The sequence below is a fragment of the Gadus chalcogrammus genome, chromosome 14 (genome assembly GCF_026213295.1).
Source record: "Gadus chalcogrammus isolate NIFS_2021 chromosome 14, NIFS_Gcha_1.0, whole genome shotgun sequence".
NCBI lineage: Eukaryota > Metazoa > Chordata > Actinopteri > Gadiformes > Gadidae > Gadus > Gadus chalcogrammus.
Genome location: NC_079425.1, coordinates 17,117,640 through 17,141,409, shown reverse-complemented (window position 1 = coordinate 17,141,409; position 23,770 = coordinate 17,117,640). Strand labels below are relative to the sequence as shown.

The 23,770-nt window shown below is 42.4% G+C and overlaps 3 protein-coding genes across 4 annotated transcripts in view; 2 read left to right on the top strand and 1 right to left on the bottom strand.

Annotated features, from left to right (window-relative positions):
- Positions 1–228: 228 nt before the first annotated feature.
- On the bottom strand, positions 229–7,079 carry LOC130403838 (ceroid-lipofuscinosis neuronal protein 6-like). Its single transcript, XM_056608343.1, has 7 exons — positions 6,877–7,079; positions 3,740–3,857; positions 3,543–3,641; positions 3,190–3,378; positions 2,587–2,642; positions 1,054–1,176; positions 229–513 (listed from the first exon to the last, which is right to left on the bottom strand). The coding sequence occupies exons 1-7, from the start codon at positions 6,930–6,932 to the stop codon at positions 243–245; spliced, it is 912 nt and encodes a 303-aa protein (XP_056464318.1). The 5' UTR covers positions 6,933–7,079; the 3' UTR covers positions 229–242.
- Positions 7,080–9,930: 2,851 nt separating this feature from the next.
- chrna7a (cholinergic receptor, nicotinic, alpha 7a (neuronal)) lies at positions 9,931–15,923 on the top strand. Its single transcript, XM_056608101.1, is given in 11 exon segments — positions 9,931–10,065; positions 11,705–11,735; positions 11,738–11,809; positions 12,848–13,042; positions 14,089–14,139; positions 14,142–14,179; positions 14,781–14,829; positions 14,832–14,871; positions 15,365–15,423; positions 15,426–15,886; positions 15,888–15,923. Coding segments are annotated over 11 exon segments (1,167 nt in total).
- Positions 15,924–16,979: 1,056 nt separating this feature from the next.
- Positions 16,980–23,770, top strand: part of trip4 (thyroid hormone receptor interactor 4) — a 55,404-nt gene continuing 48,613 nt past the window's right edge. For both annotated transcript variants that reach the window (XM_056607462.1, XM_056607463.1), the window contains exons 1-11: positions 16,980–17,166; positions 17,449–17,630; positions 17,768–17,895; positions 18,589–18,807; positions 19,082–19,157; positions 19,672–19,777; positions 20,018–20,233; positions 20,368–20,497; positions 20,915–21,102; positions 21,198–21,322; positions 21,496–21,587. In XM_056607462.1, the coding sequence (XP_056463437.1) occupies positions 17,087–17,166; positions 17,449–17,630; positions 17,768–17,895; positions 18,589–18,807; positions 19,082–19,157; positions 19,672–19,777; positions 20,018–20,233; positions 20,368–20,497; positions 20,915–21,102; positions 21,198–21,322; positions 21,496–21,587 (1,542 nt within the window). In that variant the 5' untranslated portion in view covers positions 16,980–17,086. The remainder of the gene's footprint in view (positions 17,167–17,448; positions 17,631–17,767; positions 17,896–18,588; positions 18,808–19,081; positions 19,158–19,671; positions 19,778–20,017; positions 20,234–20,367; positions 20,498–20,914; positions 21,103–21,197; positions 21,323–21,495; positions 21,588–23,770) is intronic.

Genomic DNA, 23,770 nt, shown 5'->3' with positions numbered 1-23,770 from the left:
GTGGAATCATTATCTTTGCCACTCCCTTCAAAGAATATCTTCCTGTCAAGCATTATGCTTCACGACTTTGATTGAGATTGACACCAATAAAAAGCCTGCACAGAAGACCATTTAGAGTCCATTAAAAATGTTAAGGAAGAACAGCACAAAGCGGGTACAGTAACCACTTCAATGTGTGGATGCCTATCCAAACATTGGTGAGATTAAAAGTTTCACCAGTAATTAAACTGTAAAACTGACCATCAGTGGCTATCTTTGACATGCAATGAGTAGTAAGACCAGGGTTCTGGGACGTAAAGGAGTCCTGGATACTTTTTTCGTAAATCTGGGTCGTTCCACAGATAGGTCACCCAGACAACAACCAGTACCATGGTACCAGTAAAACTCCCTAACAAAAACAGCCCATTGATGTCTGGCCTTAAGCCTTTACGCTGTTGCAGCATTACCATGGCGACCATGGCCACGAATGTGAGCAGAAAGAGTTCAAAGATCTGCCCTTCAGTCACCAAGTACCTGTTGTGGGTAAAGAGAAACGTATTGTATTAGGGATGGTGAAAAATAATTCATTATCGATTCATGGAAGTATCACAATTCTTTGTTTCCACAGCACTTGCATCGTCAGGACAGTTCACTCAAAACATGGAATCTCTCAAAACAAATCGTCATATTGTATCACAATATTTATAGAATAGGCAATATTTCATTATATTATCAGGAACCTGCTGATTCCCGTCGGTAAAGATATGTCCATAAGGTTTTTGTGTATTTAACTTTAAAATAACGGGGGAAATTAGGGGTGTATACGCAGTGTAGGCCAATATCAAAACATCAAGGCCATTCCATTTCATAGGAGGATGATATCCAAACAAGCCCATACCAATAAAAAGGAGGGGGATTAGACATGAGGCCATGAACTCGATTATTCAACTAAGACCTGCAGCCAATACCGTTCGTCATGAACACAATATCTGTCCTTTTGTCAGGTGAAGATTTATTTCTAAACTCAACTTGAAAAATAACAGTGTGGAGAGCATGAAACATTATCAGACTGACCAATAGTACAGAGCACTGGGTCCCAGTAACAGCCAACCAGAGAGGGGGATGACGTTTTGTTCTTTGGTTTTCGTAAAACATCCAGTGAAATAGAGGAAGAAAATAAGAAAGTAGGGAATATACCTAGAAAACATATTGGATTGATTAGAGACTACATTGTTGAACGATGATATATATAGTATAGCTGTTTATGCCCCTTTATAAAACACCAAATTGAATACATTTCTTTATTCCTATAAATCTTTTTCATATTGTTCTATAAAATTGTCACCAGATTCAAAGAAACCAATGTCGACCACAGTATAACACTATCTTCTGTAGCTACAGTAGAGCAAAGTCCAATACAGAATGTCCAGCCTTCTCGGCAAAGCCTTTTTATTACTTTATCTTTCAAATGTCACTTCCTCCTCTTTTTATGATCGGCCAATGTATTTAAGGTGAACATAATATGATCTTAGGATGTTCAGTTGGTCGTTCATCAGTGTTAAACTTCTGTTGTTTTTTTTAATTCGCACAGCTATTTCAAAAGGCAAAGCTGCCTAACACATGACAAAATCTCCCCCGCTAAGCACACATGTAAGATTAACTCTGCTCTCTAGACTTGACTTATACAAAGCCTGGCTCTTACTTTTTAGAAGTATTTACAACTTATGGAGTTCACATTTAAGGCCATCATCTGGAAAGCGTTTTAATACTGGCCAAACTTAAACTAAATCACAATGAGGCTTGATCTAGCCTTAACTTCAGCCTCTAGCTCTGATATAAAATATTCTTGGTTGTTGCATTTCACAGTTATATATTATAACCAATGTCTCAGGTTGAAAAAATGCCAATTTAGAACAAAAGAACAATTACCCGTAATTAGTTTGTAGTGTTAACTGGCTTGAAACAAGACAAATCATATCCTTAGCGGGTTATGCACACATTCTCGAATTTGCATATCCAACATGCTAATTGAGACAATGGTAACAAAAGGGAATCACAGCCTAGCAGGGCTGCTCCCACAAGGTATTCACTGCATTGTCTGAGCTGCCCTCAAGCACTGTAAGCTGCTTATAAAATAAATGGAACAATGGATTGTGACAGCCCTTTTATAACTCAGAGACTTTCATTCGGGCAACAAAATATTAAAGTGTAATCTTTTAGATTTTGCAATCCTTTGTTTCATCATTACAGATTCAAAGTTGTTTATAGAGACGTTCTTCTCATCAGCGTAATGAATGGAGGTTAGGCTTGAATGGTATATGTATGTGGTGGGGTATGCGGTCACTGCTACTAAGACCTCCGTAATAGCAGGATTCTCCTCATCGTGAACACGCATGTGTATGTACTTTGATGAAATTATACAACGGATTGAAATAATGGTCTTTGATTTGCTGCCTTATTTCAGAGTCTAAAATGAACGGCCCACAGCAGAGTATTTATTTAGGATTACTGGAAAGGAAAGCCGTACCATTTCTACAGAATGAATCATCTAATTTCATCTGACAGTGGTGTTCTTCAATGGAATCTTGGTCAGACAGCATCACCTACCACATTAAATGTCCCAGCTGCTCGTCATAGTAGTACAGTAGCTCAAATGAATCAATCTAGGGAAAAATTATAATAATTAGATTGAATCATAACGGCATGGACAGCCAAGTGACAATCAATTCGAAAACAAATACAATAATAATCAATAAGCTGTAAGTAGCTGAAGATTTTCTGTTGTCAATTAGGTATCGCCCATTTTCTCTGTCTTATCCAATAGTGCCACCTATGGTTGCAATGGCACTCTTCTCAATGTTTTGAATCATCTCTCCACCTTGTAACAAGCGTAAATCACTTGACAATCAAGCTTTTCAAGAGATTATGGGATATGTACTCGTACTACATCTGGGCTCCTCATGCACTGGCAAGGATTTCAATCTATCATGTGCCTGGCTGTATCCCATAAACTCATGAACTGGCAAAAACTTTTTTCGGCAGCATAATTTACTCTTAGTACATCTATGTTTTCCTTGCTTCCTTCTTCATTCCTATAATTTTATTTTTTCACTCTTTGGTTCTGGGTTCCATCACTGTACAAATAAAAGCTGCATCGTTTCAGACTGAGCAGAGCAATCAACAGTTTCATGAAAAGGAGAGGCGGCATACCAGTGATGCAGGCTTCAGGTCTTTGATGATTGGGTTCTCCCTGACGGACAGGTGGAGCTGATACCCACTCAGGAGCAGCCTGTGGTTGATGGAGTCCCCCACAAGGTGGATGCTGGCCCCCATGACGAGTGTGATGATGCAGAGGTAGACCGCCGAACGAGACAGCACCTTAGGACTGCGCTCCACCAGCTGAACAAACACCAGTATATTATTGTGGTCCAGTTTAACAAGAGATCCAAAGCCGTGCTGGCAGGGTTTCAAATCTGTAAATCACTGGATGAATGTTGGATGTTTTATTTATGGTTTGTTATATGTTGTGTAGAAGGACTGCGTATAATAGTGAAAGGACATACCTTAAGCAAGAGGATGGGAGTGATTACATTGTAGGCCATGTGGAAGTAGTCTCCAGCACTGGGCTTGTTCAGGGGAAACCATTCTAGTGGAAGGACAATCTACGATGTAACATTTATGTTAACGAAGTAATATAAGGGGAAGAAACACAAAAGCGTTATCATGGCGATAAGACATGGCAGTATGTTTTATATTTTACCATGATAATAGGCCTTCCGAAGTCTAAGATCCAGTTCTCCAGGGTAAGCCATAGCCATAGGTCCAAATGGAACTTTGGACTCTTTTCTGATGACGCATTTTCTCTGGAAACAATTTTTCTGTCAAAATATTTTATTATTAGCATTAGTATTATTTTCTGTGGTGAACAAAAATGCAACAGGCAATATTATTCTGCATCCCATTGACCACAACTCTGTGTAGTTCAGTTGACTTGAATAATGCAGTTCATTTGACAGTGTCAGCCACTGTGAAATTGCTTCGAGAGGTTTAAATTGACCTGAAAAGAAAAGTCCCAATGTTTGAGTAGCATTCTGTGTTGTCGTTTTCTATATTGTAAACTTTTGTGAATCATACATTTTTATCCTCTGTGGTCGCCAAACCGTCGATCGCGTACGACTGGTAGATCCTCGAGACTTTCCCTGTAGCTCCCACGAATAATAGAAAACTACATAGGCATACACAAATAAAATATGCCTGATTAATGTTCAGTTTTGCAAGCTTCTCTCACTCGCTTCTCTCACTCTCTCTCTCTCTTGATCAGTGATGGAAATAACGGTGTTACTTTTATCAGTAACGAGTATTCTAATAGATTATTCCTCCATCATTATAACGCCGTTACTGTTACTTCCAAAAAATGCTGCACGTTACTATAGTTGTAGCAGTTTTTTCATCAGAAGAACTGATCTCTCTCTCAATCTCTCTTTACAGATCTTCCTCTGAAGAACTTTTTCCGTCTTGTTTCTTTCGACTGGGTTTTTGGATTGTAGGTGCCGTTTAAGTAGTAAACGATTATTAATGCTACTTTAATGGCACAGACCATCCAAAACTAGAGTGGAAACTAGATGGAAAAAGTGTGTAGTTCAAAAACGTGACGCAGCTTTTACTTCTTCGCCACCTACAGAGTGTAGGTGTTATTTCCCATAGACATTTGAAAGAGGGAACCAGGAGCCTCGGAGGCGGGACTTATTCTTCAGAGGTCTTGACAATCGCATTAATGATTAGGAATGGGTGAGGTGTCGGACACACAACGACACAAGTGAGTCAACAAGAAAAAGGAATGGCGAACCCAAATAAACTAAAAATAGTCTTCCTTAAATGGAAGTATAGCCATTACTTTTCCCTCCTAGAAATTCTTGGAACAGGTGTAATCGTGAAATGCACATTATACCCTGGACTAAGTGCCTCTCCACGTCGGTGTCAAGTAATTCAAACATCTGTCAACGTTGCATTCTTCGCCATCGTCCTCTGGTGTAACTCTTATCTCTGACAGACAATACACCCCCATAAACAACTACGAATCCTCCACTCCTCCCCATGGTTTCGCCCGTTGGTTCAGTGCTTGGTCCCCTTCTCTTCATCTTGTATATCTATCCTCTTGGACAGATCCTCAGTTTCAACTGCTATGCAGAGGACCGTCACCTTTACCTCCCCTCCAAGACCATAAGCTCAGCCACTAACTTCACCGTCTACCTTACAGACGTACAATCATGATGCCACCGAACTACAATACATGGAATCCTCATCTTCTGCCCAAATTCCCTAACAAACACTTGCCAGGCCTACTCACTCAATATTAAATGAGATCCCTTCAACCCAGGTCCGCAACCTTGGAATCATGAACCCCAGCCTCTTGTTCCGTCCTCTCGTCAACCAGGAACCATTCTTCCACCTTAGGATCACTGCCTGCCTCTAATGTCCCCGGTCCTTTGCCGCTGCAGAAACATTCATCCATGCCTGCATAACTTCCCAGGCTTGATTATTGCGACGGCATCCTCTGCGGTTCACCAAATACAAACCTCAATTTCAATACGTCCAGATCCACGCTGCTCACATACTCACCTCGACTGGCTGCTGAGATCACATCACCCGTTCTTCAAAACCTGCACTGGCCCAATGGTTAAATACAGGATTCCCTTTAAAATACTATACACCACCAACAAAGCCATTAATAAACTAGCCCCTCTCCTCTCCTCCTCTCCCCCACCAAACCCCTAACCGATTCCTCAAATCTGGACGCTACTACACTACAAATGATCAGGACAAAGCACCGGACCTCGGGCGACAGTTCCTTTGCAGCGACCGCACCCTCTTTCTGCATGCCCTCCCCTACCTCATCCGACAGGCTCGAAACCTGCCATCATTCAAACTGACCATCAGAACCCAGCTTTTCAAGCTTGCGTGCACCGTTCCCTTCACTCCCCTCCCTCCGTTTCAAAATTCAACTCGTTAAACGACCTACATGTCTTTTATTCTTACAGGTACCCATTATATGATTTTATCCTGTGTGTTTAATGTGAGGTGACTTTGAATACCTAGAAAAACACTACACTATTTGAACGTTTTCAAATAAATAACATTGGCGACAATAATACGAACCAACATAAACATAAATTGTCTTTTGAATGGTTGTTCTGGGTCCTAACACCTATCAACTGAATTTATTTTCAACATGTATTTCCAATACAGTAACGCACATGTTTCAATATTGTGTTTTTCTTTTACCCGTGGTGGTCAAGTTATTCATTTTTATTCGCAACCTGAAATTTTTAATTACAATATTTATATGTGTGCATAGCACAGACTAGTGAGCTTTCCGGTTCAAGAAATATCCCAGGGTTTGTTTCTGGACTCTACAACTTTTGCAGGGGGATTCCTGTGGGGTAGTAGACCCTCTTTGCTGCTGTAGGTCAGATAACCAACCAAAAGGGGGTGCAATGCAATTCCACTGTGTGATGCATGCATTCTGCTGCTATGGTATGGTTGGCAAACAGAACATCTGGATTGACAACGACCAACATAACGGGTATGGTGCCCTTGCCAGATGTTGAAATAGACGCGCACAGTATTATTAGGTTATTTATTGAATTAAATAACCTAATTGAGTTCAACCTACAAATTCATGAAGTTTACGTTCATTGTTATTGATGTCAATGTTGAATACATGGGTAGGACAGTTAGGGGCTAGTTTAAGGAGGGTGATGGTGGACCCGTAAAGGGTTCGTCTATTGATCATCAATTTAATTGACACATTTTAGAAATAGAGATACACGGATAATAAGACTTACTAACTTCCCCTACTACATGGTTTGTTCGGAAAAACTATCTGCAAGCACATACCTATTTTGCGTTGAAGTCTGGATATTATTGGTTTGGCGTTTTCGAGTAGCTTGCATTGTTGTAACCGTATTCTACCTTTGCTTACGTATTATCCTTGTAGACGATTAAATATGAACCATTAAATGTTGTTATCTTTCACTTCCGTGTTGCAGTACCGGCACCGCCCCCTACAATCACGTGCATCCAATCACGGGATCTCTTTTTGCGCTAGCGGCAGCAGTCGAACATTTAAGCCATGAGTGCCGTTGTTGTGCCGAAAAGTGATCAGCTGCCAGAAAGTGATTTCAGCCGCGGGAGCGCGCACAGCCTGTTAAAGGCCTAAATACACCGGCGCCGCAGCGCAGCGGCGCGCATTTTACGCGCGTCAAAAGCACGCCCCTAGCACCAACAGGAGGCGGCGCGACGGCCGCGCTGCAGTATAAAGTCACCTGTCAATCAACCGCAGCATATAGACGGAACGCAATGGGTGAGTAGCCTATTGTAGCCTAGTTTATTTATTTTCCATCTTTTTGGCTGAATAATTAGAAAAATGTATAATCTACGCAGTGAAAGTATGTTTTCAAGCATCAGAACAACTTAGTTTGTAGGGCACTTTATCGTTTTATTTACTGTCATTTCTTATTTATTTTATATTTTGCAATTATTCATCTACTGCATCAACAATCTCAATAACTGCAGGACCTTCTATTAAGCCTTTTTAGTATATAGTGCAGTCACCTTTTAAGGCCAATTGTTATTGTGTGTATTTATTGTATTGAGCTCCTGGATGGCTTTATTGATCCCCATTGGGACCAATACAGTATCTATCTATCTATCCATCTATGTAGCCTTAACATAGCCACACATTTACATGTATGCAGCCAGTAGTTATCCATTTTAATTGAGCAAGCTCTTTTACATTTTATTGAGGTTTTTTTATTTCAACAGAACAAATAACTGTTGCCAGACAGAGGGGGGCTGCCCTTCTTCTCCTGCGCTGTAGGCGGGCAAGGAGAAGACGAAGGGTTTGGGTGCACCCCATCAATGAACGGAGACAAGAACAGGGGGTATGCCACAATCTGGTCCAGGAGCTCCGTGCAGATCCTGAGAGGCACGCCAATATTTTAATTCGCCACTAAGTGTGCAATGGCAGAACCGGTGCAGCCTATATGATGACCTATAATCTAGTTATTATCCCTCTCTGGTATACTCTTTTGCATATATATATATATACTTTTTTTTGATCCCTCGGGATAAATACAGTGATGTTATTGCTGTGCTGGATTCAGTAGCCAGTGTATTTTATTTGAGTGCTCGAGACACTTAATGTTATTTTTCCTTAAATCCAGAGAGACAGTTAATACATGATCTGATACCAGAGAGACAGTTAATACATGAAAATGCATTTTTTAGCTTTGCCTGTGTTTTCTTTTACTTATCTATTTTATTGTATGAGAATGTTTCTATGTGAAGCACTTCATCTGTCTGCTTCATGCATGAAAAGTGCTATATAAATGAAGTTGCCTTGCCTTAAATAAAAATATATATATTACAAGTAATCTGGTTTCTACCTACATGGTGTGATTATATGTGACTTGATTTAGTCTATTTCCCATTATGGTTAATGGTTTGGGTACTTAGTCCACCATTGTTGATTTCTCACCTGAAGAGCCAATCTCCAGAGCTATGGCTCGCCAGGTAATGTCCTTTTTGGTGTTGTCTTTATAATGACGGGAACTTTGGTCATATAATTCGACATACTTTTCCACCTCGACGACCAGTCTCTCATCGTCCATTCTCTCAGAATAGTTTTCTCACAAACGAAAGAGGGCGACATCCAGTGGTGAGGAGTAGATATAGAGGTGCCTACGGGACCCGGGATGTACAAACCAGCTTTTAAAAAGCGCTTTTTCAGGGGCGGCGACGCTAGGGAATAGAACATTGGCTCGAAGACTAGTTGGGCGGCGCGGAGCGGAACGCTGCCGCGCAGCTAGTCGGCGCCGGTGTGGGCTAGTACATCCGGAATAATGGGGGCAGAGTGTTTGACGCGCCGCAGCAGCGCCGGTGTATTTAGGCCTTAAAGCCAGGCTATATCGCCTTGAAACGTGTGTGCGGCAGCAAAGTCAGATCAATCATACTAGTCAATAGCACTACAGGACTATTGTCCACTGTATTAACACAGATATGTATTTTAAGGTGACAAGTCATCGACATTGTACGGGGATCGACGTGTGATCAGTCATAGGCTACTATAATCAATAGCACTACAGGACTATTGTCCGTGAGTTACTCATCCTTCTTTATGTTTCTAAACCACTGTAATCGTAATTATTTCTGTGTGTCTATTTTATACAATAAAACATGTATTTTCTTACTATGCATTGTTTTCCCAGATTATAGATTTTTGAAGAAGAATTTTTTTTCTTCTCAAAATGAATTGAAAACATTCATGAGTAGGACCTATCACATTAAATAGATTAGGGTTCAAACTGACACTATAACATTCATGTGGGCTATGTGGGGTAGATAAGAACAAATCCAGTCTCTTTTGTCAGCTGTAATACGTTATAAAGCGAGAAAAAAAACAAAAAAAAACACTTTTCTTAAACCAGGTCCCAGGGTGGATTCAAATATAACTGACCTATGCGGCTTTGTGATACGCCTCTTTCGCACTAAATGCGTCCGTCGACGGTTTGACCGAGGGCATGTCTGACGTATAGGGGACTAGTCTTTGTAGACGCAGCCTAGCCAATCAAATCGCTTCCTGCTACAAAGCCGATTTGTGGATAGAAATACAAAAGATGACGCAAACAGGTGGCTAAAAACAATCCTATTGATTCCACATTTCTTTAGAAAAATCAGTAGTCGCGTGGAGTATATTTGTATAACTGCGATCTGATTGCCTGACGGATCTGTCGCTGCCTGAAAAGTTGACATTTTCTCAAGTTTTTGATGCAGGTCACCGAGCCGAATGGACGGACAGACCCACAATGCATTTCGTGAGCGCCCCATGCCAATTAAATGAGATCCGTCAACGGACGGAGGTAGTCTATAGCCCGAGAGAGGCTAGTCGCCATGCACATCAAGCCCTGCCTCCCACAATCATTCGACCCTCACCAGTTTGCCTACAGGGCAAACCGCTCCACTGAGGATGCTATTGCCATCACCCACCACTCAACACTGAGCCACCTCGAACACCCAGGTAACTATGTAAGACTACTCTTCATAGATTTCAGCTCAGCCTTCAACACAATAATCCTGGACATTCTAATCAATAAACTCTGGACTTCCAGATCACTCGCCAGGTGTCAGGTCACTGGGGAACACACAAATTGTGTTTCCAAAAGTTGTACATCATTTTCCTTCAGCTTTGTTATTGTTGTTGTACTTTGCTTTGTCTACCTGGCACGTTCACTTCTCCTCCACGATTACCATAACACATATTTTTGATTCACCATGAATGGAACTAAATCCCCCAATGAATCGTATAAGTTATTCAAGGTTAAAGATTTATTTATTCAAATTGGGTCGAATTCCATTTTAGACAGTAAAAATTAAAGCACAAATTGCCATTTGTGTATGTTGCATGAAAACCATAGGAGGAGATCAATCCTCCTATGCCCTTCCTGCTCATATTCCTCAGCTGTCTTTTTCAGTGTAGCAAAGGCAATTGCATCCTTCGTCTTTTTAATGGCAACTCATCTACAGGAGAACTGACCTCTCCTTCACCCACATAACTTTACATGAACACACATGTAAACAGGCATGTGCGCACACAGACATACACACGCATGCATGCACACAATACACGCAAACTCACCAACTAGAGGCCGGGATACACGCTGCTTTGCTTTTGATGTAGTTATTTAAATAAACACAAGAATGAAGAATACAATGAATGAAGCAGTAATCCAGACACCAGTAGTGAACACTGTGCCTCTTATTCTTTTGAATGACTTACCTTCCATTTGCTTCTTCTCTTGCATTCCCTTCCCTTGCTCGCCATCTCAATCGATAAAGGGCTAAACTGCTTCATCACTAGATTCCTTCTCTATCGATTGCCTTTGTTTCAATGAAAGATTGCAGAGTCAATTGAAGCTACTGGCAGCATGAAGCCACCAGTAATTGGGCTCCCCACCATGTTACCAGACCAGATTGGTGGTTTTACATGAGTTGAATGTTGTGAATGTGTCCAATAGATTGGCTTTGGGGGGGTTGGGGTCGGGGATAGAATAGACCTTAATTTGTCATTTTTTGAAGACGGAGAGGAGAGTGTGAGAGTGGTGGAGATGTAGAACAAGACCGATAAAGAGTGACAGAGATTAGCAAACATACTCCTTCTGGCTATATCTCAAAGCATAATTTTTTATTGTCTCTCCCAAAGGATTTCTTTCCCCACTTTCATCTTATTGGTATATTGGATTCTGCACTGTATTTTCTTTTTGTGTGTGTGAGTGAGTGTGTGTGCGTGTGTGCAATCTGCCCCCCTGATACTTGGGCTTGAATACTCTTAAGCTTTACTCTCTCTCTCTCTCTCTCTCTCTCTCTCTCTCTCTCTCTCTCTCTCTCTCTCTCTCTCTCTCTCTCTCTCTCTCTCTCTCTCTGTTTCTTCTCAAACACAAATGTCACAAATGTCAGGGAAGAGTTGGAAGAAAACAGGGCGCCACCTGTACCACATTATACATTATTTAACCCATCATGCATGGTAATATACTTGTGTTGAGCTCAGTAGGGAGCTGGATGTTTGGATCCAAGAGAGGAACTCATTTGTTATGCGCCTCCTTTGAGGCTGGATATCTTCTAGAGCACGTGCTATATTGATTTTCGCTGTTTCCCTTTCGATGTCAAGAGATGTGATCCGAAGTTTGGCTCCTGGACCTATGGGGCTGGTTTCTGGACCTGCAAATGATGGACGCGGACACAGGCTACATTTCCAATGGAGAGTGGGTGGGAAGTGGCCCACCTGAATGGCTGGAGTCTGATGCTTTGGATAACATATTCAGTTAAAATAGGAGGGATTGGGAGATGTTGGGAAAATCCAGACAATGAGCCTATGCCAAAGACGCAGACGTCTCATTTATTCCAATCAGAGGTGCGGTCAAATTACCAAACAAAGGGAAAACATTTTCAAATCGTTTTCCATTTGCTTTGCGTTCACTGCGAACGTTTGCAAACAGACACAAACAGTCTGGACTGGGAACCACCCATTCTAGGGTCATCCCTAGAATCAGACGCATTTAAAAAAGGCCGAAAATGTATACTTTTCCCACAATTTCATATAAAAGATAAACATGATAAAAAAGATTCACAGGCTACAAAAATAATCAAAAATCCACCACTCGCCACATAAAAACACATACATTTTGTAATTGGTTTTACTGATATTTAATACCAATATCGTTGGTGATGAAACATTGATGGGTCAGTAAATAGAGTATGTAGCACAGGCAAGCAGCCCAGGTTGTGAGGCTCAGGTGGATCCACCTCCCACTCCCCACCCAGAACCAAGAACACCATACCACATCAAAGGGAAAGGCCCTAGACCACATCAATATTCATCCATTATGTACAACTTATAAGAAACAAGATTATTAAAAGGAGAGCCCCTTTAGAGGAACCATCTTGTTATGAGGGAGTCCAGCTAATGGAGAAATCCTTACATAACATACACAAAGAACTCCAACCACACCCCACCTGGTGATTTCTACCTCTACATTTCTTTGGTGGCATAAGGCCATAGTCCAGTCCATCCAGTATTTTCAAAATTTCAGATAATAAACAGATAAGAAAAATATACAAACTAGTAAATATGTATATCTTTTAATAGAGTAGAATTATTAATGAATAATTAGTATATGCTAATAATCATGCAACATAATGTATTTTAGACACAGGGGCAGTTTGGCTGTAACTGGGTCAGCAGCACATTATATCGTACATATCTCTTGACTGGTCGTTCATTGGTCGCACCACCACCACCCCACCCCCCCAGAGATTTTGGGCCGTAAGAGTGAGCGTTTCTATGGCTGATGCAAGGAGCCCTACCCGGACATAACCTCCGCTGTGGTGATGGGGAGGAGCACGCTCTACTACAGCTTGAACCTGCTCATCCCCTGCGTGCCCATCTCCACGCTGGCATCGCTGGTCGTCCTGGTGCCCGCAGACTCCGGCGAGAAGATCTCCCTGGGTAAACACCATGTGTGGGTTTGGGTGCATGCATCTCTGTGTGTGTATATGTGCACGCATCTGTCTGTCTGTCTGTCTGTCTGTCTGTCTGTCTGTCTGTCTGTCTGTCTGTCTGTCTGTCTGTCTGTCTGTCTGTCTGTCTGTCTGTCTGTCTGTGTGTGTGTTTGTGTGCACATATTAGTGTGTCAGTGTGTGTGCACGTGTGTGTGTGCATGCATCTGTCTGTCTGTCTGTCTGTCTGTCTGTCTGTCTGTCTGTCTGTCTGTGTACGTGTGTGCACACCTGTGTCTGTATGTCATTTGTGTGTGTTGTGTGCACGTCTGTCTGTGTCTGTCAGACCCTACGGAGGTCTAACATACTCTCATACTCTTATCTCTCTCCATTTTGTAGCTGAGTATTTTTGCCACCACCATGGTCATCGTTGGGCTTTCAGTATTAGCAACAATGCCTGGAGGCAAGATGCCAAAATGGGTAAGTGGCTTGGAGCAAATTTGAAGCATCACCCAAGGTTAAACCAAATTTGTAATCCAACAGACCCCACAGAGACATTGTCAGCCAGCTGCCGGGTGAATAATAAACATGGCCTTGGAGGATGTACACCCCACTGGCAATCGTTTAACAAACCCCTCCTCTTACTCCTCCTTGATAGAGCACAGTGGTTGATTTATTTATTTATATATATATATAAATATACAAGACATATTTATATTCATAGACCAAGGTAGCACAGTACAAATTGGTAAAAATCCCCAGGAACGACAAGTTTCTTCTGTATGCAGCAGCATGTTGTTATTTTATCTTGTCTTTTAGGTAGGGCTGTGTAATGTTTATTATTCTGCTCCTGATTGATCAGGAGCAGGAGAAGTTTCTATTTCGAAACTTTGCGTTGTGTTGTTTCAAGCACTGTGGTCTATGTTCCACTAATTTGCTCCAGTCATAACAGCTCAAGCCTTTTCCCCGACACCAGTTTCCATGGCAATGGTGATGAGTTCAACAGCCATCAAAGGACTATGAGAGCATGACTGCTTCTTGATCACTCTTTCTCAGGGATCACGGTTCTTCTCTCCCTCACCGTCTTCATGCTGCTCATGGCAGAGATCTACCTGCCACCTCCGACTCAGTCCCTTTAATAGGTAAAGTTCACTCCTATTGTGCAATAGAAAGATGCCATAATGTCTGGTAGATGAATGTGATGGAAACTAAATGCTAGAGAATAGACAGAATAAAAAGCCCTTATTCCATTTATTAAATTCGATGTTTAAATACATAAGACATAATGAATGTTCTTACTGGCAGTCTTTTGTGAGTTACTTTCTGACAACCACCCTTCAGCAACTTGTGTTCATGCATAAGACGTAGTGGTATGTACTGTATGACTTACATTTACATTTAGGGCATTAAGCAGACGCTTTCATCCAAAGCAACTTACAATAAGTACATTTGTCATAAGAAGGTGAAAAAATATATCGCTGTCGGTACAGTAAGGATGTTCGTAGAACCAAGTGAAAAGCACCAACAATCGCTAGTTTAACCCATTCCCTGTATACAACAAAGATAGCTAGGATAAGATTCTACATAACTAAGTACTATACAGAAATACGACATACAATAAGTGCATACATTAAGTGCCAAGACTTACAACATACAACAAGTATGTTTTATGTTGACAGACATGGTGGCAAGTGACATACAGAGCTAATATACCCTTCTTATCTCTCTCCATTTTGTATTATATTGAGTATTTTGCCACAACCATGGTCATCGTTGGGCTTTCAGTAACAGCAAAAGTGCCCACCATCATGACCCAGATGGAGGCAAGAGGCCAAAATGGTTAAGTGGCTTGGAGCAAACTTGAAGCATAACCCAAGGTTAACACACATTTGTAATGCTCCTCTTCCACACAGCTCAAGGCCATTACTAAAGATGCTGATGCTAGCTGCCAGTATCCCGCACCAAGGTTGCACATGTACAGACATATACATTTGAGATTAAAGTCCTTGAGAGCACTTATACCTGCACTATGTTAATTTCCCCATTACAATTATTCCATGGATGGATGGACTGGTGGCTATTTCACGTTTAATACTTGAGAATTTCGTAGTTCAGATATTCATTTTCTTTTAATGGAGTAATTGGCTGCAGAAGGAAAGTGACATTACGCAAGTGGAAATTTGAAAAGTTTAAACTTAGAATTGAATCATTTGTAAAAGTTAACCTAGAGGTTATTCTATGCTGTAAAGTGTAAACTCTTCAGCATAGATTGAGGTCAGCATGCAGACAAACTTAGATCAGCATACAGACACACTTATTCTGATCCTCCCCAGACCTGTGTGGTCCTGCTGAATTGGTGTGCCTGGTTCCTGCGTATGAAGCGCCCCGGGAGGCCAGGGTGCGCCCTGCCTGCCACAACAAGACCACGTGCAGTAGTCCGTCCAGTGTGGACCTCAATGCCAGCTCCTCATCCTCCCACCTGGCCACCAGCAACCCGCTCTACATCGGCTTCAGGGGCCTGGAGACCATGCCTCTCTCCACCACCACCATGCCCCCCGACTCGGGGGTGGGCTGTGAACGCGGCGCCAGCCAGGTCGGGGAGGAGGAGGTGCTCCTCCCCGACGGCAAGAGGTCCCTCCTGGGCAGCCTGGAGCAAGATTTGGGGAAAGATCCTGGAAGGGGGGGGCACTACGTCGGCAAGCGCTTCCGAGACCAAGACGAGGAGGAGATGCTGAGCAACGAGTGGTTTTTCCTTTGTGCAACGAGTGGATGTTTGCTGCGTCTGTCATAGACCGCCACCGTCTTACTATTTACCATCCTCTGCACCCTCGACCTCCTCATGCCAGCGCCTAACTTTTGTGGAGGCCATTTCTAAGGAGTTCTTCAACTGAAGTGGCTGTTTCTAAAAATGGGATTTCTGGTCAAGACATTCAATCGTGAAACCAATCAAATGTTTTAATTGTTATGGATAACTTTCCTTTTTTGATGTAGGATACCAGTCAGTCTAATAATCATTATGTATACATGGATTACCAGCAATCTAGTGTATGTCTTAGACGGGTCAACTGTATAACATGTATCCAGGCCCACAATATGATGCTATAAAGTATAATTCTGTATTGCATCATTTACTATGAAGAACTACATCCTCGATGATATACTATGGAATGAAATTTCAGTTTTGCATTACCTATATCCAGAAATACAAAACACAATCCAGTTATGTATTATAGACAGAGATACAGAACACAAACTGCTTATCAATTACGTTTTTGTGCATGGAGAATGAATTGCAGACATTTGGTTGTTGTTGTTTTCATCATCCATTATTACCCATCGTCCTGTACTAACCTTTTAATGCTCATGTTGAATTTAGTGAGTCATATGTTGCACATTTAATTAATGTGTTTGTTTGTGTGAGCAAATGAGCATATCTTCACATAGCCTCTATAAAGAATGTATCGCTTTACCAATATGGTAATTAACATAATGCGTTTTAAACTTCGTAAAGACTTTCTTTGTATGATTTAATTTTTTTTAGCAAACAAATGTCCCATTTAATGTTTCCGTTTTTATTATGTAAAATAAAATACCGTCGCCATTTTCTGTGAATAGTGAGATAACAAAATTTGTTCAGTAATACTGAGCATTATATTCAATAGCCTGGCAAAAGCAATATTCCCCATATTCAGGATATCTGAAAATTCTAGAAAAACCTGAAACTAACTTTCTTAAGAATGTGTTAGTAAACTGCCACCCAGTGACCATACGGAATAGGCATTCCCCAACGTACATTACTAGCACATTTTTTGTATTTATTGGACGTTTTAATATTAAGTCTAATATTTATTCTATACATATATATTATCTTATATTTTCCAGAATATTTAATTTTATTATTACAGTTTTATTTTGGGAGAGTGTCTGTTCGGGGCGGAACTTTCGATGACTACTCTGATTAGACAGGAAGACTTTTTGTGTTGCGACGTTGTATCATTTGCCGGTTGTGAAGAAATATATTTATATTTTACATTTGGTTCTTCTGATTATTGAAATGTCCGATGCTTTGCTTAGCTGGTGTGTCGACCAGTTGCACCACAAGTTCGGGCTTGAGGCATGTGACGACATTGTCCGGTAAGTGAAATATAAGAAGCTGGCTGCTTGTTGTCTGCTAGCTAGTTAGCAGCAGTAACGTGTTTTTATAAATATGCAATGGTATCGCTTCAGTTTAAACAGCTGTATTGTCTGTCAGGTAAATAGCTTACCCACTATTTAAAGTATTCTTGCATACTATAAATGTTTATACTACTTGAGATTAATTGTGTTAGCTGTCAGAACTGATGTATACAGTGTAGCTCATTGGCAATACTTTGATTGTTTACAACCGTCCATAAATCGTATCATTGTGCTTTTCAGATATATTTTAGACATTGAGACTGCGGAAGAGATAGAGGAATATGTGGGAGACCTGCTCCAAGGAACAGACGGGAGAAAGAGACATTTTATTGATGAGCTCCTGATCCGATGGCAGAGGACCCAGAGGCTCGTCACGGACAACCCTGCTCATTTTCTTCCAAAAGAGTCAGGAATAGGAGATGGTTAGTAGTTTCCATGAATACTAACTTAACGTTGACATTTAAATGTTTTAATGATTATTCACATTAAGGCAATTTAACATTCACTGACACGTTTTATGTTCTACACACTAGTGCTGACACGAGTTATTTTTGCCCAGATGCTTTTGACCTAACCAAAGACTCTCAGAAAAAGAAGAGAAAGGGCCGGAACAAGCAAGAGGTCATAACTTTGAGCCCAGCGGAACCTGAACCAGAGGCTGTCAGGACCCCAATTGACCTCATAAAGGTAAGTACAGCTCACATATATAAATCATCCTTCCTTGAAAAATTACGATATTGTTTCACCTACATTAATAATGGATTACAACAACGGGCACAACAATGAAAGAATTGTCCATTCACAATGTTTGCATGCATAGCTGCATAAAATGTTGTCGTAGCTTTGATCCTTACTTAAGAAGCCCTTTTCACTGTCAGTTATGGTAAATATGTGTTGAAAGAGATTTGACATGGCAAGGACTATATAGTTCACTGTTCAAGGAAAGTACAACTAGTAAAACCCAGTCACTGACGTTTTAATCCATCAATTCAACCAAGTCACGTTTTGGCGTGCTCCTGAGGGCCCTATTATATATGAAGTGCTAGTTTTATAATGAAATAGTTCTTCTTATTTTGTAGTTATCAACACTCAAGTACAACGTCTGCTCCAAAGTATTTTCCTTAACTGAAATAAAAAGGTGTGTGTGTGTGTGTGTGTGTGTGTGTGTGTGTGTGTGTGTGTGTGTGTGTGTGTGTGTGTGTGTGTGTGTGTGTGTGTGTGTGTGTGTGTGTGTGTGTGTGTGTGTGTGTGTTAGACCTGGCCTGCTCCAGAGGAGAGAGATATCAATCTATCTGCAAATGGTTTTAAGGAGGCTGCCAGCTTCAATACATACAAACACTTGCTGACACTTCTCCTCTCCGCCATTGCTTCCATCCACAGGCCCAAGAAGGCAGCCTAACCACCTCCTCCAAGAAGAAGAACAAGTTTGTCAATCTCTACGCTAAAGAGGGTGAGGGCAAGCTGACCGTCATGCTCCCGGGGCGCCATGGCTGCGAGTGCCTTGCTCAGAAGCACAACCTCATCAACAACTGCCTCAGCTGCGGGCGCATCGTGTGTGAGCAGGAGGGCTCAGGCCCTTGTCTCTTCTGCGGAAACCTGGTGAGTGAGAGGCCCGGGGGTAGGCAGAGAGAAAATTAGAGAAAAGTAGTGGAGAACGAGAGAGAGTGCAAAGATAAGTAATAACAACAGTAATCTAGTCACCATGCATTGTTTTTATTAGCAACATGATTGTATTGTTGTTGTTTTTGTACCCAAAATGTACTTCACCAAATTTATATATCAATATTATATTGTAATGGTATTATTGTGAATGTTATTCTGTTTATTTAAATACAGTTGATTTGATTACACCTTCACTCACCCACAAATAAAGGTGTGCACCAGAGACGAGCAAGAGATTCTTCAGCGGGACTCCAACAAAAGCCTCAAATTGCGAAAGAAACTCATGGGTGGGTGAAAACACAAGCAGGAGCTCAATTGAGGAGGACGAACCTAAAAAGTTTAAATTGTAATTCCAGCAAAAATTGTACCCAGGGTCCTTTTCGGCATGAAAACACGTCAAATAAGCCCTCCTGACACTTTTTTGGTTGACCAATGAGTATAGAGCTTGCCCGGAGCGACGCTAACAGCCCAAATGGCTCCATGCTATTGGCTAGGGGCACAGCGAACGCTTCAAAACTGCATTTTTTTTAACCACAAATATTGCTCAAAATAGCAAAAGACCACTGCAGTAGCATGACTATGGTCCCTACACATAAAACAAAGCTTCAACAACTTTGTTGTTTTTAACCTGGAATCCATTACCCTTTTTTCCATTAATCAATGAAAAAAGGGTCTGGAGGGCTTATTTTAAGTGTTTTCATGCTGAAAAATACCCTGGGTTAAATATTTGCCGGAATTACACTTTAAAGGGCTGATGTTTTCCTTTATGTTTGTCTCATGGTGCTGGGCTGTGTCTTTTAGAGTCCTCAGACAGAGATTATCTCCCACACCAGGAAGCTCGGATGAACGCAGGCTTAGAAAAGGCGCTCCAACATAAAGACAAACTTCTGGAGTATGATAAGAACAGGTATTATGGAATCCGTAGTGCTATTAATATCACCACCATATTTCTTCTGTAATAGCAACAATTGTGGGGGTTATAGAATCAGAAGAATGGCTTGGCTACAATGCCTTTGTCATACATTTAAAACGGAACATGTAGGGGATCGTAAAGATACGGTGGTGTTAAACCTTTTACAAAGAATCAAATTGTTTATGTTCATTCGTTCATCATCATGGTCTTGATGTGTTTTTCATGTGTTTACAGTGTGAGGAGAACCCAGGTCCTGGACGATGAGTCGGACTACTTTGCCACCGATTCCAACCAGTGGTTGTCACCAAGTGAACGGGAGAAGCTGAGGAAGCAGGACGAGGAGCTACGGGAACTGCGCCATGCTTCGCGAAAAGACAGGAAGATCACCCTGGACTTTGCTGGCAGACAAGTTCTTGATGAGGGAGAGAACTTTGGCCAGTACTACAATAAGTGAGTACAGACATCCATCTTTCTTTTGATTTCGTGATCATGATTTATTTATATTATTTATGTGCTTTTCTGGACAAATACAATTGTTAAGAAAGACAGGTAGACTCTCCTCTGACAAAGTGTAATGGTTGCAGGCTGGATGAGGCTGTAAAGGCAATAAGCACTGACTCTTTCTTGAAGTCCCCACGGCGCTCTGGGGACCACGGCGGGCAGCAGCCCCTCGGAGGGTTGGTCAACCCTAACATTGTACAGGCGGCTCCCCGAGTGAGTGTCCAGTCACCTTGGTTACAGGGTTGGATTCATTATCTGTTGCATTTACTTTAAAATGTTTTTGAACCGTGGAAGACATTTGGGAAAAAAGTCCTTACTTTTCTAAATACATCCACCAATGCTTCGTATTGCCTTCGCTTAAAGGGCTCATGTCATGGCTCCAGGTGTGGGTGTGATTAGCTGGTACACGCCGTTTGGCACAGGGAAGGAATGGTTTTCATAGTGACATCACAAGTGGGTGTGTCCACCTAGACACACCTGGAGCCATGACATGAGCCCTTTAAAGAGATGTTTTAATGCAAACCAACCAAATTGATGCACTTGACCCTCCACAATTTGTATTTACTTTCATCATTATGATAAGCTTTCACAAGCGATATTTCCACTGAAACAAAGTTTGTGTTTTCCCAGTGGGTGGACGTAGGGGGCAGCTCCATGCGGCAACCAGAGAAAGGTGTGGCTTTACCGGAAGACAAGGCTGGGCCAGAGCGATCCAGGCTGAGGCTCCAGGACCGAGAGCTGCAGGAGATCTCTGATGGAGGCTGGTGCCTAAGCATGCACCAGCCGTGGGCTTCGCTGCTGGTCAAGGGCATCAAGAGGTGAGCGGAACCGCAACCTATCCAAATACCAACACATGCCATAGGACAGTCACATGTGCTTATGGGTACCAAATGTGACACATTTTTCATTTTAGAATGGAGGGGCGAACTTGGTACACGTCCCACAGGGGCCGCCTATGGATTTCCGCTGCGGCCAAGAAGCCAACTCCTCAGGAAATAGCTGAGGTGGAGTCCATGTACTGCCAGCTCTACAAGAAAGGTACGCTGGCTCGTGCTCACTACAGACGGTCTAGTTCTAGCGTTTTTACTTTGAGCTAGCTCAATCTTAAGCGCCCTGAGGATTTGGGTGTCAATGTGTGGCTACTGGGACCATTTCTCCAGAGGTGATGCTGTGTAAAGGTGTTGACCACTGTCTGTTTGTCATCACTGCAGAGCCCAGGTTTCCCAAAGACTACCCTACTGGCTGCCTGCTGGGCTGTGTCAACGTCTCCGACTGCCTGACCCAGGACCAGCTCAGGGAACAGGTATGTAGTTCTCTGTTGGGGTTATCATATCTATTATACATATGTCAATGCAAAATCCCAATCAACCTCTGTTTGCATGGAGGAATGATCGAACCCGTATCAGTCTTCAATAGAAAGACTTTGATGTTTATCAGTTGAAGTTTATTTCAACTTCCCCCCCACCCACGTTACTCATGTGACATTTTATTTTCCCGAATCACAACCTCCTTCTGTTTACTTGTATGCCCACAAAACAATCCGATTCAGAGTACTTTATTCATCTATAACAAAATAATTTGTCAGAATCGCTCTGCTCAAGACAGAAAGATAAGACTGAATATGCGTGTAGCGTGAATAAATATGGTTGCAGTACAGCTCTCCATCAGCAGAGGCCACTCTGCACCTTTCACAAGCACCTCCCATTGTAAGCATTCCACAGTGGAGGCAATTAGCCTCCCAAAGACCCAGCTAGGCTGCAACTGAAATTCATTTTCCATTCCTGCTTCTGCATCCCTTCTTCCCCCAAAATGGTGCAGCTACTGCCAATCTCCTTTTAATTACGTCCACATCCATCAAATACAGAGGCTGTTGCTGTTGTTATGCAATCGGTGGTGCGGATGCCGGGAAACGCCGGGTGTCTGAGACAGACTTGAGACCTCATGCTGATTAATAGCAGAACAATAGTGTGCCGCTGCTTTCTGCCCGCTTCCAATCTCCTGCCCGCTGTGTCTGCTCGGAGACAAAATACAGCATTGCACATCACTCCTCTCAATCTGCATGGTTAGAGTAGGGACATGCCAAACCATGGAGAAAGACTAACTGCAGTCAGCTGTTTAATAGTTCCTGGAGAGTGTGTATGCAGATTATCGACTAAATCTCCCAATGTCTCTGGACGTTGCGACATGGGCTTCGTGCATTAGATCTCCTTCACTTGCTGCGGGGTGTAATTGTACCGTTGCTGCTTTGGCTTTCTGAACGACTGGGGTTTCCCCCTTTTGTACCCAGCCATCAATCTCCCCTCAACCACTCATTCCACCCAGGGCTGTAAAATCACATTTGTGTGTGTGTGTGTGTGTGTGTGTGTGTGTGTGTGTGTGTGTGTGTGTGTGTGTGTGTGTGTGTGTGTGTGTGTGTGTGTGTGTGTGTGTGTGTGTGTGTGTGTGTGTGTGTGTGTGTGTGTACTAGCACGGAACAGTCATAAATAACACCCCCTACCCACACAAGGCACTACAAAAGAAGATAAAAGGCACCATAGAAAAACAAAGAGAAAGAGGTCATCGAAGAAAATGCAGGCGCAGATCTAGACTACACCACAGAGCGTAATGGCAGCTCACTGCAGCAGGCGCTATGGCCACGGCCGTTTAGCGTTTAGTGGCTCAAGCTCTCCGTGCATGTCGGTGTGTGGGGGTTGGGGACAGAGACATGTGTGCTGTGCTAATGCTGGGGAGAAAGCAGGCGTTTGGCATGGCTGGGCGGGAGTTTAAGGCTGTGGATTTACTGTCCTGCTGGCAGCTGTGGCTGGTTAAAGGGGTCCACTGAAAGATACGGTCGGCCATCATCTTCAGAGCCCCGAAAATCACATTGGAATAGCGATTAGGGTATTATTTATGGATGGGAGCCTGGGAAAGTCCATACACGTTTAAACGTGTTAACACACACCTAGTTAACGTGTGTGTGTGTGTGTGTGTGTGTGTCTTTTAATTAATCTGCTCTCTCTGTATGCCATATGAAATTCCCCACTGTTTGCAGATGAAGTGGGCGAAGGGACGTGATTCGGATTCAGTAGTGTATGTGAATGTCGGAAGTAGTGGGCATTAGGTGCTGTAACAGCAACAGCCCTTTAGAGGCAGCGATGCACTCTTGAGTGTGCAACAGAGAGCTGATAACCCTGCTGACAGATAGTGCAGAGAGACCACCCCAGGCATGGCAGGATATCCATCTGCTCCGGCCGATCCTTCCCCTCATTAGAAACTGACTGGTGTATTGATCCATTCTCCCCCTAGTCTCTCTCTCTCTCCTCCCCCATCCCCAGTGTCCCATGCTATACTAATAATTGGCCAGCCATTATGATACGTGCGTGTGCTAACACCAAACCAACCCCCTTCACTTCCCCGGTGCTCACTCAACAAAGGGTCCAGATGTACGCATAGACATATGCGTTCATCTTTTTGATCTCATCAAGGTAAAATGGATCACATCAGACA

What these genes read in the sequence shown, in the direction of transcription:
- LOC130403838 (XM_056608343.1), bottom strand. Translation starts at nt 6,932, where the DNA reads ATGCAAGCTACTCGAAAACGCCAAACCAATAATATCCAGACTTCAACG. An exon ending in TCGGAAGGCCTATTATCATG is followed by an intron (nt 3,642 to 3,739) that starts GTAAAATATAAA and finishes GTTACATCGTAG; the next exon opens with ATTGTCCTTCCACTAGAATG. An exon ending in CAGCTGGGACATTTAATGTG is followed by an intron (nt 1,177 to 2,586) that starts GTAGGTGATGCT and finishes TATGTTTTCTAG; the next exon opens with GTATATTCCCTACTTTCTTA.